Here is a 19,193-nt window from a genome sequence, read left to right on the forward strand (position 1 = left end):
AGGCAAAGGAATGCCCTAAAGAGCTATCACTGAGCAGGGTAACCAATCATTTTAAATAGGAGTAAAAGACAGATTTATGCTATACCTTGCAGAATATTGGATAGATTTTTAGAGTCTTTTAATAGAGAAAGGAAGCAAAAATGGTGTGGACTGAGTATCCTCAAAGTAGCAGAAATGGTTTGGACTGAGTATCCTTGAAGTAGCAGAAATGGTTTGGACTGAGTATTCTTGAAGTAGCAGAAATGGTTTGGACTGAGTATCCTTGAAGTCTAGAGACATGGATTCAGAGAGTCTGGAGTGAGTTAGATGCACCCTCCCCCTGAAAGTACCTGAAGCCAGTACCTTATAATTCTAGTCTTACTCACCACAGGGTGGCAGGTTTCAAACACTTCACTCAGCAGAATGCTGCATTCTTTCTTAGCAAATGGCTCCCGCAGGGGGTTTAAGCTACATGGATCCCGAGGATCAGAGCTATCTGGGCACTAAAAGCAAGAGGACAGAATCAGTGGCCCCCATCTTCCAACCCAGTCAGAGATTTCAGAGAAAGGGATGACAGAAAACACTGTAATCGGCCCCTGAATTAAACATGTTTCTTACTGTTGAAATACTCTAAACTACTAATAAGCTACTCCTGTCATGGGTGATATCCATGGATTTAATCAAGTTTTAATAGTATAGTTGATTGGTTGTCCTTCATTCTCAAAGAGAACTAAAATGCTATCGCTATGTTAGAGTTGAAGTACAGTATGTCCAACTATGGCTGATCAGACCAATATGAGTTCTGAAGCTCTTCCACTGGTGGGGCACAAAGAGTCCAAATGAACATTTGAAGCAGAGATATCTCTAAGTTTGCACAACTCACCTTTCTTTTGAGTTGCTAAGGTTCTGTTTTGTTCAAAGACCAAAGCACCTTCTTTGATGTGGGCACACCATGCTAGGTGGTCTTTTGCCAGTGTCTCCCAAGTTAGACAATTGATTCCAAAGAAACCAAATGGAAAGTCTCAAAGATCATTCTGGCCAATGGTCTTGCCCTTCATTACTATTCCACAAAACTACTGGATGAGGGAGATATATGATGTGCATTTGATGGGTGGGACCTAAGAGAGCAGCACTGGCCTGAACATCTGTATAACCAGTACCCACTGCCTTGAATCAGGGCAATGACCAGGGAGAAGGCATTTCCAGGTAAAGAGTTCTTAGTTGACTTTCAAATACAAGGAGAAAGACTGGACCTAGGATGTCACTCAGAGAAATCTCTGATGAAGAATTTTCCCTCTCCTGATACAAGTATAGGAGCTCCAAATAGTCTTAGTGTACATTTTAAACTAAAAAATATTAAGTTTAAAGGCTGTCCTAAGACTTTTAGAACCTCCTTCCAGTGTACTGGAAAGGCAAATTAATAGTAATAGCTGGCATTTGTGTAAAAATGTTTTCTCATTTTCAAAATGCTTTATATTTGTTATTTTATCCTTACAATAGTCCTGTAGTATTATCCCCATTTTACCAATGAGGAAGTTGAGACAAAAACAGATGAAAGAGATTGCCCAGAGTCACACAATTAGGAAGTGACTAAAGCAGTATTTGAACTAAGGTATTCCGGACTTCAGAGCTTTTGTTCTATCTCCTTCTCCTTCTAGCTGTCTAATAAATCAAAGTGGTTTTTTGAATCAGAGAGAGAAGCTTGGTTGGAAATTCTTGGTTCAAGAAATTATTGATTTTGGCTAACTGCTTCATGTTTCTTGTTATGTATGTTGCATGCATTTAAGTGTAAGTAAAGTCCTTGCGAATTATTAATATTATGGCACATGTCTTTCCCATGTGGTCATTCACTCACTCTCTTGGGCTCATGAACAGAGGTTTGAGTATATGGTGACACTGAACTGATCTTAGGAACCTAAATGTGGACCTAGGGTGAAAGACTGTGGAAGACTGAGAAGTGTCATAGGTTCCATCTAAGGAAAGAGCAAATTCAAAAGGGATTTACCTCTACTGCAGCCCAACTGCTGCCAAACTCCTGGGGATTTGTTAGCTCCAAGTTCTCTGGGGTCCTCATCTCATTGACTGTTTTCAAGTCAAAGTTCCCACAGAGTCCAGCCAGCATCCCCTGAAGAAAAAGCAGAGCTCACTCACCACTAGCCACTCCAACTATCCTTCATAGACACAAGGGATCAATCCCTTCTAGTGAACTCTGATATATTTTCAAATATTTGGTAGCTCAAAATAAAAGAAATTAGGCATGTATTATCATGCAAAAATCCCAAAAGACACCAGCAACCTAGGACAGGGTTAGAAGACTAAAGAATGGGAGGTAAAGATTGTAGAGAGATGAGGAGGAGATTGGGAAAGATAAAGCCACACTTCCAAAATGTTAGAGCTAGAAAAATCTTTAGAGATCACCTAATTCAATTCCATTTTATAGTTGAAAAAACTGAAGCCCCAAAAAAGGAAATTACTTACTCAACTTTTCAGTGAGTTAGTGGCAGATTGAGATTGTCTCAAGTCTCAGTTAAGAATTAAAATGACTTCTAAGTATGAAATTGAAAATTAACACCCTACTTTATCTTGTATTATTTTAATAAGCCTTAGTCAATTTATTATTTATTAATTATTAATCCATTCTGTATTGGTTGTCCCCTCATTATGTAAACTTAAGCTCCCTTAAACAACTAAAATCTGTGAATTTGCTGGCCATGAGAGGAGATGAGTCAGCCTGGTCATAGGATGTTTGTCCACCATGAGCTCTTCCAGAGAATGTTAGTTAACTCTGTTCTTTCTGTGTTTATGGGCTATGAGAATCCCCTCTCTGGGTCAAGTCAAATGTAAACCTTTCTTTCATCTCTCTGCAACAGACCAATCACAGTCCAGCTTGGCTATCTGTGTATTGTTATACTCTTACCTGTGTAAAAGCTGTTCTAGCTATTAGGTACAACCTTGGCTATTGAGGGGTCTTGGATTCCTTTTATATGCAATCATTAGCCTTATTTATCATACTTAGAACTTTAACCTCAGTTTCTCTTGATCACAACATAAATTCTCTTCTAGCTTCTATATGGAAGGTGGGGTGAAGAAGGAATAGAATCTAAGGGAGGGATATGAAAAAAATTCAGAGAGGTGGAGTAAGCATGAGGAGAAGTAGACAAGGACAGGGTAAAGGGAAGAGGTGAAGACCATTTTCATCAAGTTCCCAGGTCCAGATGATCAGCTAAAGAAGGAAAATTTGGTTTCTGAGTGAGTTAGAAAATTGAGAGCAGAGATGTTTTCATTCCTGTCTTTTTATCTCCAGTATCTAGAAGATTGCCTTACAATTAATAAACGCTCATTGAATTTCATTGAATTAAGTTCTACTATTCTACTGTTGCACTGGAGATACAAGGACATAGGTCACTACCTTCATGGTTTTGCCTACCTGCCACTGAGGCCCCATCTGCACGTGTACCGTGGTCCTTTGGTCCCACAGGAGAGTGATGTGCTCATGAGGAAAATGCACCAAAGTGAAAAATCCCACTCGCCACATGTGTATTTCCTGATTTTCATCTAGGAAGCTCACAGGGCTCTGTTTGGAATAGTCGATCAATCAGTACTATGGATAAACTTTATTGCATTGTTTTAACCTAACCCTGTGTGACTGAGAGACAAAACCTGTTGCTTAAGGACTAGATATATTTAATACTTAATTCAGGATGTCCAGGTTAAGCTTTCCCAGAAACCTTCCAGGAGAGCTGGAGATTGCTTCAGGGAATGTAAGGGGTTTCCTTCCATATCTCAAACAACCTATGTGTTTTATCTGGAAACTACCTCCATGATAATCACATGTTGCTTCCTTTTCTTTTGCTGGAACTCTGTATAATTAATAGAGGTTTGGAGGAGTATCCCATCCCTTTTTTCATTCCCCCTCTGCTGGATGATTTAATAAACTTTCTAAAAATTTTTTCACTTCTGGATTCGCTATCAGGCAATAATTCGGTGTTAGAAGTGGGATTTCTGATGATTAACCACACCACACTATGCCGCCTTTCAAATGGTATATAACCTAGCCCACCCTTCTCCTTTTAGAGAATTAACAGAAAACTAGACAGAGGAAATGACTCAATTAAAACTGCATCAGACCATGATAAGGGATTAAGATAAGAATTAAGGTCTGCTCTCCCCCCCCCCCCCAGTTCAGGTCCCCCGACTCCTCTCCCTGACCTACATAATCTTAATACATGGAATCTGGTGATTTCTGTGCCTCTGAGCTAATCTGCCATTTTGATCTTGACTCCTGACCTGTTTTACCTGCTTCTGATTAACTTCAATTTAGTGCAGGACAGATAAGCCCAAGTATTCTCCAGATATCTGGTCTGTGTATTTTCCCTGCCCTCCACCAAATCATCACCAAGTTTAATCTTACAGGAGTGCCCGTGTCATCATCAAACACAAGTAGAGAGTTCCCAACATTGATGGAAATAAATTTCCTGCAGATGATTCCAGAGTTGTAGCAGTTTACATTTTCCATAATAACAGAGAAGCTAAAATTTGATGTACTCTAAGAGAGAAATGAGGGAAAAAATATAATTCTAACAGAAGCATCATTGATCCAGACTAACCCTTAGCTATGCCAGTTGTTTTTCTTTACCTCACCTGGCTACACTTCCTTCCATCCCTCTAAAAAAGATCCCTCCCTCCCTCCCTACCATTATCACATCGATACTGTTTCCCTGCTCAATTTGTCCCATCTATGGTACTAGCTAATAGTTATAAAGGAACCCCTGAATTAAGGTCTGCTCTCTCCCCCAAAATATCTGTATGATGTCTCCTAAATACATCTGTGTTTTATTATGAGACAATTGAAGACACAAAAGTAATTAAACTATAACTATATAACCATAATGGCAAAAGAACAAAAAGGATTGCTGATATTTTGGGACAAAGGGTCCACTTTACCCATAAAATTGTCCCTGAGTCTAGGCCCCTTGAAATTTTGGGCACTATACCCCATTCCCAAACCTGGGCTCAGGCAGAGACTCAATCAATACCAGAATCCTTTACTCTGCCTTAGCTCTCCCAAGTGAGCCACTGAAGACCACTGCAGGATAGAAGCTCCAGGTTGCTTACCTTCACCAAGTGCACTTTACAGGTCCCCACAAAATCAAACGGGAGCCCATCAAACGTTCGATAGTGTCGGTCACCATAAGCAGTACAGGTGGCAGGGCAGGGGTGGAAAGTACATTGAAAGGAGCCATGTTGGCACACACTGGAAGGGAAAGCAAGTTCATTGGCAACATAGTTCAGCTCTATCTACATTGTACCTATCCTTCTGGTTAACTAATCGCCATGCCATCTTTTCCACTTAACTTTCTTGTCCCCTCTCACATATACGGCCCCATCATAAATAGATCTCATCTCCTACCTCTATCTCAGTCTTTCAGACTCTCTCTGTCTCTTTCTATTCCCTCCCCCCATAAATAAGAATGACAAAAATAGGCCTCTAGAAAAAGAAATTCTTTAGTTCAATGGAGTTGGATTAATTATGCAAAGCAGGATGGTTAATAGAAGGAGGAGAAAGGAAAGTTCTACTGGTCTCAGACACACAAAATGAGAACATCTCCTGATGCTGATGCTGCCGGTGACTGAGCAAGAGCCAGGCCTTTCTCCAGAGCCCCGAGATTGAATATTGATTCAAGGTAGGACAGAACTGCTGAAGGCAGCTGAAGAATATGAGTTTGTTTTACTTGCCCACCAAATAGAGATGGAGTGGGGGTGGCTGAACAGTTGGTTAGAGTATCCATCAGAGTCAGGATAGATGGAGAAGGTGAAAACTGAGGACCTGCCAAGAGGCAGAGGGAGGCAGTCAGCACTGGGGCAGGGAGATGCTGAGAGTGAGCATGGCTGAGATTCATGAGGGGATTAGGCCGTGGGGTGAGGCATCTAGCAAGAGATGAAGAGACCTGGAAATTCCTAGAGTTTAGGGATCCCTTTCAGAGGAGGCCTGGGGAAGATAATGGTGATGACTTCCTGTGTTTATGTCTAGTGCAATTGCAGAGGGAAAGATGAAGACAAGGGTGCTGACAACAAATCTAGGACACAGGCCAGGTAGAGCTGATTCCAGGCCTGAAACAGTAAGAGGTGCTCTAGGCACCCCTACAGGCATTGAAAGGTTTTGATCAACTACAAGTGACCTTAAAGATCAAATAATCTAGTCTTTCCACTTTACAGATGATGACACTAGGGTGGAGAGAGGGAGGAAGGGAGAGAGGGAAAGAGAGAAAAAGAGAGACAGATAGAGACAAAGACAGAGACACAAAGAGAGAGACAGAGACAGACAGAGAGACACAGAGAGAGAAGCAGAGAGAGAGAGAGAAAGAGACAGAGACAGAGACAAAGACACATAGAGAGAGACAGAGACAGACAGAGAGACACACAGAGAGAAGCAGAGAGAGAGAGAAAGAGAGAGACAGAGAGAGAAAGAGAAACAGAGAGAGAGAGAAACACACAGAGAAAAAGAGAGAGAGACAGACAGAGAGATGGAGAGAGAGAGAGACAGAGAGAGAGAGAGAGAGAGAGAGAGAGAGAGAGAGAGAGAGAGAGAGAGAGAGAGAGAGAGAATTTGAATTTTTCACAGGACGGCTTCACAGGTTTCTCAAAAACCTAGTTATGAGCTAGGCAATTCTCAGGCATCTTTTAAAACTATTAGCAGTGAATGGTGGGGAAGTCCAACTAATGTGAAGCCAAAGAATTTGTCAACTTGCCTTCTCAAGATTATTCATTCACCTACAGAGGGCCCCAGCCTTGGCCCCAGAATAGGGTCACTCAAATTGGGCACCTCAGGTCTCATGTTATGGAACTCAAGCTGCCCACACAGTCTCACACAGTCTCCCACACAAATGCAGATGTCCATGTACATTTGGAAAGGTAATGAGAGGAAAAGGAAGATCTGCCAAGAAGCCCAAAGAATCCCATTTCACCCCCAAAATGTAGACACCCTGAGGACTGGGCTCTCAGAAGTGTGATTGTTGTCCACTTACCAGGTGTGGCAGGAAGAATTGACCACATCCCCAGGGAAGTATTCCTTCCCCTTCCAGGAGCATGGGCACTCGTCAGGCACAAAGCACTCATCTCCATGTTTCACCAACCTGGGGGGGGGGAGAGAGAGAGAGAGAGAGAGAGAGAGAGAGAGAGAGAGAGAGAGAGAGAGATCAGGTGTCCACATCTCCTAAGAGGTGGAATAGGGCCACCCCATTCCCACCCCAAATGGTCTTCATATACTCTGTGTCACACCCCAGATGATTTTTGGTGTGTTTGCTGCAGGTCTCTGGCCACAGTCTTACCTAGGTGTCCAGGACCAACAGCAGTTGGACTTCCCAATTCCCAGCAGTCACTAGTGACTCCCTGACTGAACAGACTGTCTTCCCAAACCCAAACAAATCACAGACCCTGCTTCTGGCTATTGCAAAAGGTGTCTTCCTGGTCCTGGAGCACCCTGGTAACAGTGCTTTACTATGTCACTGATCTCTCTTCCTCCACATACACTATTTTCTCTAATTTGCATTGTAATTCACTTCAAACTTACTAAGCGCCTATTTCTAGACAGGAGGTAGCCCCTCCTGTCTAGAATAAATAACAAACTGGACTATAACCTAGTCAATGCACAATACTCTTGGGAGCACTCTGTAAACAGATGAACAAATATTACTCTTGCCAGTTACAGATAAGTAAACTGAGACCCAGAGAGGTAATATGATTGCTTGAGACCACACGATGTATTTTCATACTTTCTGGCTCCAATTTTTTCTTTCTAACCCTCTACCATTCTGCCTCTTTTACAGACTTAATTTCTTTCTTCAGGAAGCACCTAATCTGATCACTTTCCATGCTACCAGAGCCTCTCTTCAGTAAACCAGGGAGATTATATTCTTTTTTCAGCGAGCACAACCAGCCAGGCATGCAATCCTTCTCGTGATCTTGAGAAATGGTATAAAGGCAGTTCAAGCGAAGCAAAAGTTAATGGTTCTGGTACTGCGTTCCTGAGCCTCATTTGTACAAGTTGCTAATGACCTGGAGATTAGGAGTAGGCAAGGTTACCAAGGGAGGCTGAGAGAAGTGATTATTAATAGCCAGTGATTTGGAGAGAACCAGAGGTTTCCCTTTTCCTATAGTTCTCATGTTAAAAGTTCATTCTCTTGAAGGACATTTGGATAATGAGATTCAATTAACTCTCCAGAATTTGGTCAGACCCCGTCCAACCTTCCACTCAGGTTTGGGGGAGGATTCATTTCTTTGGATAAATTGTCCAAGGCTGGGTAACTTAGAAGTAAATTAAATAATCAAAGTTTATTAGAATAGATCCAACCTTTTCCTCATTGTAATTTTCATTCTCTCACTAATTGTTAATCAATCAGAGTCAATTGCCACTTTCAGGAACACCCCTCTTCCAAGAGCGTAAGTGAACCCACAGCCATGATGCTCTTTGACATTCAAGAGTGCTACTGCCCTTTTATTAAAATGCTAACATTATTAGTAAAATGACTAATTATCCAGAAATTATATCTTGAACTTTTTAAACATCATAAAGTTTAAGAAATGCCAGTGAATAAATGGGTGCTTTTTGGGATACCATCATTGCTACTACAAAGGGCAAGTCAACCTCTCAGTTGTTCCACTCATCCTCCCTATGATTTCCCAAACCAAAACACCCTTCTCAAGTCACCATTCTATTATGTATGTTGTTTCCTCCTTTTAGAATATAAACTTTCTCAAGGCTGAAATTTTGGTTTTATATTTCTAGAACAAAGTCTACTTTGCTGCCTTTATATTTTGTATGTATTTTATATATTTATATGTTGTATATTTTTATATGTTTTGTTGCTGCTTATATGCCTTTTCTCTTATTAATTCATTCATTCATGAACTCATTCATTCTCCTGGACCTGTCTGAGATGGTGTAATCACACATTCTACCCTATACTGGGCTCTCCACTAATCTAACAAGTGGGATTGTCTAGATGAGTCCTCAGACACATTGAATGAATGTGAATATGCACCTGTGTGTACAATGTGTTTGCTTTGGGATAAGCAGCATGTATACACGGCCACAGCCCATTACCATGAGCCCGCAGCAAACACACACAGGTTGGCCATCAGGTCATCCCATGTTGGGAGCCTAGGGATGGCAAGGGCATGCCTGAACCTGGACTGTCTGAATTCCCATGTTTTTACCCAGTTCTCAGACACAGAGGGAATCTTTACTCCAAATCTCACACCCAATCCTCCTCCCTCAGGTCCCTTCTTGATCCTTATTGCTTTCATCCACACAAGGGTAAACCAATCTGCCTCTAACATGTCCATTTTTATTTGACTTAAAGGCTCAGAGGCAACAAATTTCCATTTCTGCAGCCCTGAAAGATGAAGGTCTCACTTGGTCACTGTGAGCCCTACTTTACTTCATTTCCCAACTCTCCAGTCATCTGTGCTACCATCTTGCTAACTGCCTTGTTATAGTATTCACATCTGAACTTCCTTTTCCTTTCAGCTATGGAACCAGGAACAAATCAATTCTATTATTTTCACAGGAAGGGTTATATTGCGCTACTCTGCCATGGTCTACTCCCCATCTGTTTCTTTCTTTTTTATTTTTTTCCTTGAGGCAGTTGGGGTTAAATGACTTGCCCAAGGTCACACAGCTGGGAAGTGTTAAGTGTCTGAGACCAGATTTGAACTCAGGTCCTCCTGACTCCAGGGCTGATACTCTAACCATTACGCCACTTAGCTGCCTCCCCAATCCCCATCTGTTATTTTCAAAACCAAAATGCCCCTTTTCTACCTACCTCTCCCCTATGTGTTTCTCTATTTGTATTTTCTCTCACTATTAAGATGTAACCTTGAAGGCAAGGCCATCCTTTGCTTTTAAATTTGTATTCCCACCACTTAGCACATAGTAAGAGATCAATAAATGTATTTTCATTCATTCACATTGTTCCAAACAGAATTCTAGGAAGCAGCGGACAGGCTTTTTGGCACCATGCCCGAGCCATTCCTTTCTTTTATTTCTGCTCCTCAGGCTGAGTCAGGCCCTAACACTCATCAAGGTGACAGATGACATTAATGCAGACTAAAGGATGCAGTTTAAAGACTATAAATCAGATCTTAGACCCGCCAAGTTAGACAGGCTGAACTTTACCAGAGAATAAAATCCCTCATCAGACATCTCACCCCATGCCTTCTTCATGAAAACATATAAATAACAATCCAGAGGCCTCTTGCAATCTTGGAATGCAATGTTTGCCTCCATGGGACACATGCAGGATGTTCGTTCCATATGCACACATACAACATGACATGGAAAACACAAGGTAGCCAGTTGGCTCAGTGGGTAGGCCTGAGTTCAAATTCTGCTTCAGACACCTACTAGCTATGTGACCCTACCTAAATCCCTTAATCTTTCTCAATTTCTTCATCTGTAAAATGGCCATAATAATAATAGCATCTATCTTAAAGGAATGTTGTAAGAATCAAATGAGATGTTATATATTTAGTGCTTTGCAAATCTTATGTTTTAGATAAATACTATCTATTTTATATGTCTGTTATAATACACACTTGTGTATATGCACACAGGACAGCTGACTTCAAAGTTCTGACTTCAAAGCTCTGAGTAAAGAAAAGGTGAAGCTGGAATTTCAGCTAAAATGGAAAAGTTTAGCATGGAGAGAGAAGGGTACAATCAATGGGCAAGCAGATTGGGGGCTGGCCTCTGTTCTCTACAAAAGAATTAAACTTGTTCTGTTTGGTTCCAGAGAAAAACGGAGAGTCAGAAGCATAAGAAGGCAATTTTCAGCTTGCTTGCTAAAAGGAAAAATTTCCTAATAAGCAGAACTGTGCCAAATTAAAATGGGCTGTTTTAGGAGATGATGAGTTTCCCATCGATGGAGTTAAGTGATGGCTTATTGTTCCCTTGAACAGGGATGGAATTCATGCTCAAATAAGGTGAGAGTCCATGCCCTTGGAGCTCCCTCCCAAGCTACAATCTAACTCGTCTTGTTTCATATGACTTTTTTTCAACCATTCTTTATTTCATTCAAATTATCCATTCCCACTTAAGATGAAAAAAAAAATCCATACTCAGAGAAAGAACTGATTGTGTCCAAATACAGATGAAAGTATACTTAAAAAAAAAACAAACAAACTTTATTTTTCTTAAGGTTTTTTTTTTGGAGGGGGGAAGAGTGAGATCTATCTTTTCTTTTGTAATATGACTTTTAAGGAAATATTTTACATATCTAACTTCACATGTGACTTCTCAATGGAGATGGGGTAGGGAGTAGGAAGAAAGAGAATCTGGAACTCAAAGTTTTAAAAACAAATGTAAAAAAATATTTCCATGAAACTGGAAAAATCTTATATCTATATTATAAAAAAACAAATCATCCATTCCCTTTAAACAACATTCTATCTCTTGCTTCCTTATCTTACAGATATGGTTTCCCCTATGCCTGAAATGCAATCCCTCCTCATACTATAAAAATATATTATATTATGTATATATATGTATGTATGCATATGTGTATATACATACATTTGTGGGTATATACATACATATGTGTATGTATCTGTTGTGTTATATGAATGTGTATATCTGTGCTTATAAGCATATAAATGTTGTGTTCCCTGGTTAGACTGTAAAACTTCTGGAGGCAGAAACAGATTTCATTTCTGTTTTTGTTTGACTTTCAGAATCCTTTATTTCTTGCAAATCTTAATTTAAATAAAACTTCCTATACATTCCTATATAAATGTAACTTCCTACATTATCTTTCCAAATATTCCCAGGTATAATAGAAACAGCAGGGCTGAATACATACCCTTGGGGACAGGTACAGCCTGAGACGCAGGGTCCATGGGCAGGCACTGTCAGGTTCAACAGCTGGTGCTCACATGTCCTTTCTCTACTCAGGGCAAGGTCGGCATGGGGGTCTGTACAGTTCACAAAGACCTGGCCCACAGGACAGCCAGAGACTAAAAGACAACCGGGAATAATAAAGAACAGGGCTTGCTAGACAGTAAGAAGAAACAGGAAATATTCTTTAGACTTGGTTCACAGGGCGGGGAGGGGATCACAATTCTGGCACAATTCAAGAATCCCCTGCTATTTAGGACTTCAGAAAATGTAGTCCAGATTTATCATTAATTCTACTCCCACTCCAGACTCTTTCTAAGGAACAACCATCACATAGAAAAGAGACATAAGATTTTAAACCCTTATAATCAGCAATGTGTAAGGCAACAATTAGGGAATGTTAAAACCCAAAAAGAAGAAAGAATGTTCTGTGACTCTCCAGAAGAGAGACTTAAGATCTCTCTTTTCTTTTTTTTCCTGAAGTGACTTGCCCAGGAAGTATTAAGCTCTGAGGCTGTCATTTGAACTGAGGTCCTCCGGACTTCAGAGCTGGTGCTCTATCCACTGTGCTATCTAGCTGCCCCACACTGAAGATCTCTTAAGGATTCCCTTCCCTCCCCTACCTATTCAGATGTTCTTCATCTATCAAGGGATGCTACATTCAAGAAGCCTTCCTTGACTATTTCAGCTTGCACTCTAATCTTTAAATTTTTTGATCAGTTCACATATAATCTCTATTCTACTATTTAAAAGTTGGTTGTTCTTTTATTGTTTTTCTTTTTGTCACTCCAGTTAAATTGAAGACTCCATAAGGGTTCTTCTGTAATCTCTGTCCAAATTTCTTGAGCCAAAGTGATCAACTGACTGAATGACAAAACCATAGGACTCACATAAAAGGTTAAAGAATCACGACCAGCAAAGAGGGACACCTAGATTTGTTTCCAAATTACTAAAAAACAGAATCTTAAGTCTTTCTTTTCAGGTGGAAGATTCCTTAGGGGTAAAAGGAAAAAACAGCTACTCTCTGTAGCTTGAGAATTAGGAGGGATCTTAGAAATCATCATCTCATATCACTTTACAGATGAGGAGACTGAAATCCAAAGAGATTGATTTATTCAGGACCACCCAGCTAGTTAATACCTAAAGTAGGATATTATTATTTTTCTTAAAGCTTTTTATTTTCAAAACATATGTATGGATAATTTTTCAACATTGACCCTTGAAAAACCTTGTGTTCCAAATCTTCCTCTCCTTTCTCCCACCCTCCTAGAGCAGGATTTTAATAAACTACACATATATATACATATACACAAAAATATCAATGGAGTTATTTAATACATATGTAACTCTGACCAAGTCACTTTCCCCTCTATGTGCCTCAGTTTCCTCAGATATGAAATGAGAAGGTTGAGTGGAAGTTCTCCATGATACCTTTTTAGCTTTAAACTCTAGGAATCTGTCTGTGTGATTATGACCAAAGTCCATGAAGTTACTCGACAGACATGTTTCTGTTCTGTCTTCCAATACCTGTCAGCCCCTGGACAGTGCTTCCCCACCCCACTTACAGCTCTCCTTTAGAGGGGATTCTTATCTGTATTCCCAATCTTAGCACAGTGGCTGGAACATAATAGATGCTCAATAAATGTTTACTGTATTGCATAATAATATAATCCCACTCCATTCCCTTTGAACAGAGGAGATGGCTCTCCCAGTGCAATGATTTTTATCAGCATCCCTCTCAATGGTTAGCTCATCATGGCGCAATGGGAAAGGAGCTGGCTTTGGAGTCTCAGGACCTGAATTCAAAAATAAGTTCAGCCCCTAACTCTATGTCTGACTTTGGGTAAATCTTTTCAGTTCTCTGAGTCTCAAACACTTTACCTGAGAAACAAGGAATCATCTGGATTCTAAAAGTGAAGTCCAGTGGACTAGTCCTCTCTGTCTAGAACTATGATCCTCTGAGCCAAGCTATCCCCCTCATCCCATGCCTCCCAGCCTTACCTGGTGCTCTGCTGTCACAACTCATGACTCCATCTATGCAGTGACTTCAAAGAAAGAGATTCCATGTATGAGTCAAACAATGGGAGAGACCCTCCTTTCTGCTAATACACACACACACATACACACACACACACGCACACACACACACACACATACACACGCACACGCCTTTCCAAGGACCAGACCACATTTATTATAGACTGTACAGAATATACACTGTCCCCAAACTGAAAGCTGGCACATCCTAACAAATCTTAACCAACACACCTGAAGAAGAGAGAGAATTCTGAAGAGCTTATTTATTTATTTATAGATTATTAGAAATTTCAAATGAAATCTTTCTGGCTCCAGGTGCTCATGGTTGAAAGTTTTCCTAAAATGTTTGAGTCTACCTTCCTGCCTTTGAGTCTCATGACTGATTGAGGGCCTTGGGGGCAGTCATCATTCTCCATTTGTGGTCTCTACCTCCAAGACCATGAAGAAAGGTTGAAGAAGAGGTAGTAGATTAAACAAATGTGACCTTGACTTTGTCTATTTGTCTTTATACTCATCCTCTGTTGGAATGGGAGAGTATGTGAATACATGTAAAAATGTAAAGGAGCATGAAAGAGTGAAACTTGGGTGTAGGGAAGTTATGAGCCCCAGAATGAGAAATTTCTCCTTAATAGAATTCTTGCTAATCAAGATACTATAGTTTGTTTTTGCTGAGGGGTAGGGGATGGGGTGAGGAGTACAGGTTGGATCTGTGACTTCATTCCCAAAGGAATTGCTTGTAAGGAAACACTCTCTTCCCAATTCCCATCAGCCACCTATCTTCTTAGAGAGCAGTCTGAAACACTGAAAAGTTAAAAGACTTGCAAAGTCACCAAGTCAGTATGGGTTAGATGTGAGACTTGAATCCAGTCTTTTGAATTTTGAGCTTAGCTTTCCACCAACTACACAACATTGCCTCTCAGTCAAACTGTCATGGATAGGAAAACGGGCTTATTTGAAGATGTTTGGAATGGGAATTTCATCATAAAGAGCCCCTAGAAATGGTTTTGGGGCACCCTCTTTTCACCCATTGGTTGGCCGAGCTCTTAGGCAGCATCTGGGTGGTCAGTGACACTTTTAATAACTTATTAGCCCATGACAGACTGAAAGATTTTGCATGACAGTCCAGCCATCCAGTGACAAGGCACCCAAGAGAGCAGAACCAAATTTTGGGCATGAGCAATTCCACCTAAAAAATTGGTAGATACTACAAATCATAGCTTGATTTACTGTCTTATCTAGAGTTCCAACTCTAAATACAAGCAAGTGATGGAGAAATTTTTAATAATGAAAATTAAACCTAAATATGTCATGCATTTTCAGAGAGCTGATTATTAAATCTTTACCAGCATACTATATATTACAATATACACATACTACTGAAGATAGAGATAAACTTCTCCTCCCTCCCAAAATGCATAGGATAGCTTCAGCTCTGGAAATACCAGACATTTAGCTTCTTAGTCCTTGTAAACATTCTAAATGAGTTGATTATTACAACTGAACCCAGATGGCTCCAAATGGCCAATTATGAGGATAATCCCACTGGTTAGTATGCCAGTAAGGGCGATGTACATGCTCATATCTGCTGACATAGCTCCTTGGCAAGCTTACCAATGGCCCAGGGATGGAATGTTGTTTTCTCCAGGGGGATAATCAACTCCTTGGAAATAACAGGGGCACTGGCTTCTGTGGTAATGAAGAGCAGAGAAATTAGAGTTGATGAGAGAAATCGTGACCCCCAAAGATCTGGACAGGCAGGAACAATGCAAAATTCCAGCCCGTCAAACATTCATGAAGAATTAAGTTTAATGAGAACAAACCTCATTCCTTAGCTTGTGTGATTCTTCCTGCTTTGGTTTGATTCTCCTATCTACCAGAGTGTTTTCTTCTTAGTCTCCTTTACTAGTTTATCATCCATCTTCTGCTTCCTACAAATGAGTGTCAGGGGGCCCTTTCTAATGCTACAACTTGAAACAAACTTGATAAAGTAAAGGTCTGATCTCTTTGCTAAAAAAAAAGTCTTCACAAAGGCTTCTTATTGCTTCCAATATATAATACAAGCTCCTCAACTGGCTGGATGAGATCTTCTGTGATTGCCTTTCAGCTTTCCTTTCCAACATTATTTCACATTAGACTTACCCTTTACTCATGCTATGGGCCAATGAAACTGAACTACTAACTGCTCCCCAAAGACAGCATTAAATCTCAAATCACCATGTATTTATACAAGCTGTTTCCTATGCCTGGATTGCATTCCCTCAGGAGTCATCTTCTTTGTGATCTTTTCCCCAATATATTAATGTTTTATCTCTCTACAAGTCACCTTGTACTTGTTTATTTTTGCATACATTGTAAATTTCCAGTGTAATATTTGCTACTTAGAGGCAAGGGTTGTTTCATTTAAAAAAAAATACAATAGTAGAAGTGAAAGGATTAGTAAACATGGATGACATTAGTCCATAAGAGAAAGATCTGATGGTTTTAGTGGATCACGAGTAGGTGTGCTGGAGCCAGTTCATACTGGCTCACATAAGCCTATTGTTAAATTTTGGGCGTGAGCATTTCTACCTAAGAAATTGGTAAATACTACAAATTATAGCTTGATTTATTATCTTGTCTAGAGTTCCAACTCTAGACATAAGCGATGTCTAGTGATGGAGAAAAATTTAATAATGTAAATTAAATTTTAAAATGTGTCATGCATTTTCAGAGAGTTGATTATTAAATCTTTACCAGCATACTATATACTACAAGCTATCACTCAATAAGGCAAGGTAGCTAAAATTTATATTATATGTGTATGTGTTTGTCTATGTCTGTGTCTCTTTGTGTGTATATTGTTGAATTCTATGGTTCTGTGAGCTACAGTAGCTCACAGAGAGTAGTTTCATAGAAAGTATTTTGAGTTTTAAAGGACAGGCATGATTTGGCTATGTAGGGGAGAGATGGAAGGTATTCCCTCCCAGGGAGGAGGAATGATGGAAACAAAAGTATAAAGATGGGAAAACATTCAATATGTTCAAGAGTCAGTAAATACAAATATATATACAAATATATATATTATATGTGTGTGTAGGGATAGATGAATGGATAGATATACATATGTATCCATGAGCCAATAATAGCATTATGGGACTTGAAACCAGTATGTCAAAACTTATCAAGGATTAGTTGAAGGAAATGGGTATGTTTAACCTGGAGAAGAGAAGACTTAGCTGAAGTGTTATATTTTTTAAAATGTGTTTTCATGTCAAATGACACACCTGTAGTATATGCACAAGTATGTATAAATATGTTGTAGAGAATACTAAGGATTAGAAGAAGAAATAAAGTTGGTCTGTTGCCATTGCTGTGTGCATATTTAAATACACTTTTTTTGCTGTAAAATTGAATAGACATCAAATAAATTTTTGGGGGGAAATAAAAAGTAGATTGTTTTATTCTTTGTATCCTCACAGGATATCTGGCATATTATCACTTGTTGATTCATTAATTTCACATTAGTATTTATTAAATATCTATTCAATTGAATCCAAATGGAGTGATCAGTTGTGCCAAATAAGACCAATAAATCAAAGAAGATGATGGTTAAGAATAAGTTGTTGGATTTTGCTAATAATAGGTCATTGGTGATCTTCATTTGCTATTGAGTGTTAGAGGTAGACCCTATATAATAGAAGTTTAAGACCCTATATATAATGGTGATAGCAGATATCTGTTGAAAGCACACATATAGTGTCAGGACCTTAGGAATCAAGAAGATCTATATTTTAATTCTTACCTTACTTACAAAGTCTGCGACCCTAAGCAAGTCATTTAATCTTTCTTACTCTGTTTCCTCATCTGTAAAATGGGAATAGTAATAGCACATACCTATCTTACATGATTGTCTCTGAAGACCAAGGGATGATATAGGTAAAATGCTTTGTAAACCTGAAAGAATTATATAAGTGCTAGGAATTTTTATGATTATTTTCATGGGAAGGGGCCAATGAGGAAATTGACCTAACTCCTTCCCCACCCTCCCCAGTGATGAGAGTCTTGACTCATAAATATGAAAACTGAATAGAAAGTTTCCAAACAAAACTTATTGCTAAGAAACAACAAAACCTGAGAGTCAGATGAATTTCTTAGAGGAGGGAAGATGGAAAGCTGGGCTAAAGTAGGAGGGTCTTCCTACCTGGGGACACATTTCTCTGCCTTACTGTCCAGGTAGGTGTCTGGAGGGCAGGCACAGCCCTCTACACAGTGGTCTTCTTCATCACTACAGCTTTCTGGCATTGCCAGGGCCTCGCAGGTCTGCCCACAGGTTGCTACACAAGGGCTATATTCTTTTGTGGCCTCACAGGACAGTGCTATAGGGAAGAAAGGCAATCAGGTCACAGATCAGGAAAGGTAGTTCCAATGTGCCCCATCCCCTTTGCACAATCCCCTTTGATCTGAGGCAATGAGTGAGGCACTGAGCAAATGAAACAGGTGGGTCACTCCCATGGAGAAAAATAACAATGAGTTAGGGGGTGTCTACCCCAGCAGAGAGATTTTCCCAGGCAGAATGGACAGATGAGAACAATTTGTTTCAATGGCCATGATGACAGCTGAAGGAGGCATCAAAGATTAACAATGACAACTTCACGTAGTAGCAGTAGTAGTAATGGTGGTTGTAGTAGTAGAATAGTAGTGATGGTGGTGCTGGTGTTGATTGTAATAGTAGTAGTAGTAGTAGTAGTAGTACAAGAAGAAGAAGAAGAGTGGGAGTAGTAATAGTAGTAGTAGTAGTAGTAGTAGTAGTAGTAGTAGTAGTAGTAATAGTAGTAGTAGTTGTAGTAGTTGTAGTGGTGGTAAGTAATAGTGATTATAGTAGTACTAATAGTGATAATACTGGTACTGGTTGTAGTAGTGGTGGTGGTGATGATGATGGTGGTGGTGGTAGACGTGGCAGTGGTGGTAGTGGTGATAGTAGCTGGTTATAGTAGTAGAACTAGGAGAAGGAGCAGGAAAAACAGGGAGGAAGAAGAGAAGATGAGGAGAAGAAGGAGGAATACTGTAGTAATAATGATAAATATTTATATACTGTTTTAAGGTTAGAAAGTACTTAACATATATCTCACTTGATCCTCACAACACTATGAAGTAAGGGATATTAATCACCTGCATTTTACAGATGGAGAAACTGAGGCAAATAAAGGTGAAGCACACAGAGATAATGTGGAAGGGGACAGGGAAAATGAAACAGGCTTCTCCTCCCTTTTCTTAGCTATTGACATTGAGGTTAGAACATGAAAGA

General features: G+C 39.8%; 1 protein-coding gene across 1 annotated transcript in view; it reads right to left on the reverse strand.

The window, feature by feature from the left end:
• The window catches only part of OTOG (otogelin), a 98,520-nt gene that overhangs the window by 46,363 nt on the left and 32,964 nt on the right, over nucleotides 1-19,193 (reverse strand). The window contains exons 20-29 of the mRNA XM_031943555.1: nucleotides 18,090-18,264; nucleotides 15,521-15,595; nucleotides 13,874-13,917; nucleotides 11,838-11,991; nucleotides 7,005-7,112; nucleotides 5,095-5,233; nucleotides 4,391-4,525; nucleotides 3,407-3,553; nucleotides 1,985-2,104; nucleotides 366-482 (exon numbers count right to left, since the gene is read on the reverse strand). Coding sequence (XP_031799415.1) covers nucleotides 366-482; nucleotides 1,985-2,104; nucleotides 3,407-3,553; nucleotides 4,391-4,525; nucleotides 5,095-5,233; nucleotides 7,005-7,112; nucleotides 11,838-11,991; nucleotides 13,874-13,917; nucleotides 15,521-15,595; nucleotides 18,090-18,264 — 1,214 coding nt within the window. The remainder of the gene's footprint in view (nucleotides 1-365; nucleotides 483-1,984; nucleotides 2,105-3,406; nucleotides 3,554-4,390; nucleotides 4,526-5,094; nucleotides 5,234-7,004; nucleotides 7,113-11,837; nucleotides 11,992-13,873; nucleotides 13,918-15,520; nucleotides 15,596-18,089; nucleotides 18,265-19,193) is intronic.

Source organism: Sarcophilus harrisii, chromosome 6, assembly GCF_902635505.1.
Source record: "Sarcophilus harrisii chromosome 6, mSarHar1.11, whole genome shotgun sequence".
In the NCBI taxonomy this organism is placed as follows: Eukaryota; Metazoa; Chordata; class Mammalia; order Dasyuromorphia; family Dasyuridae; genus Sarcophilus; species Sarcophilus harrisii.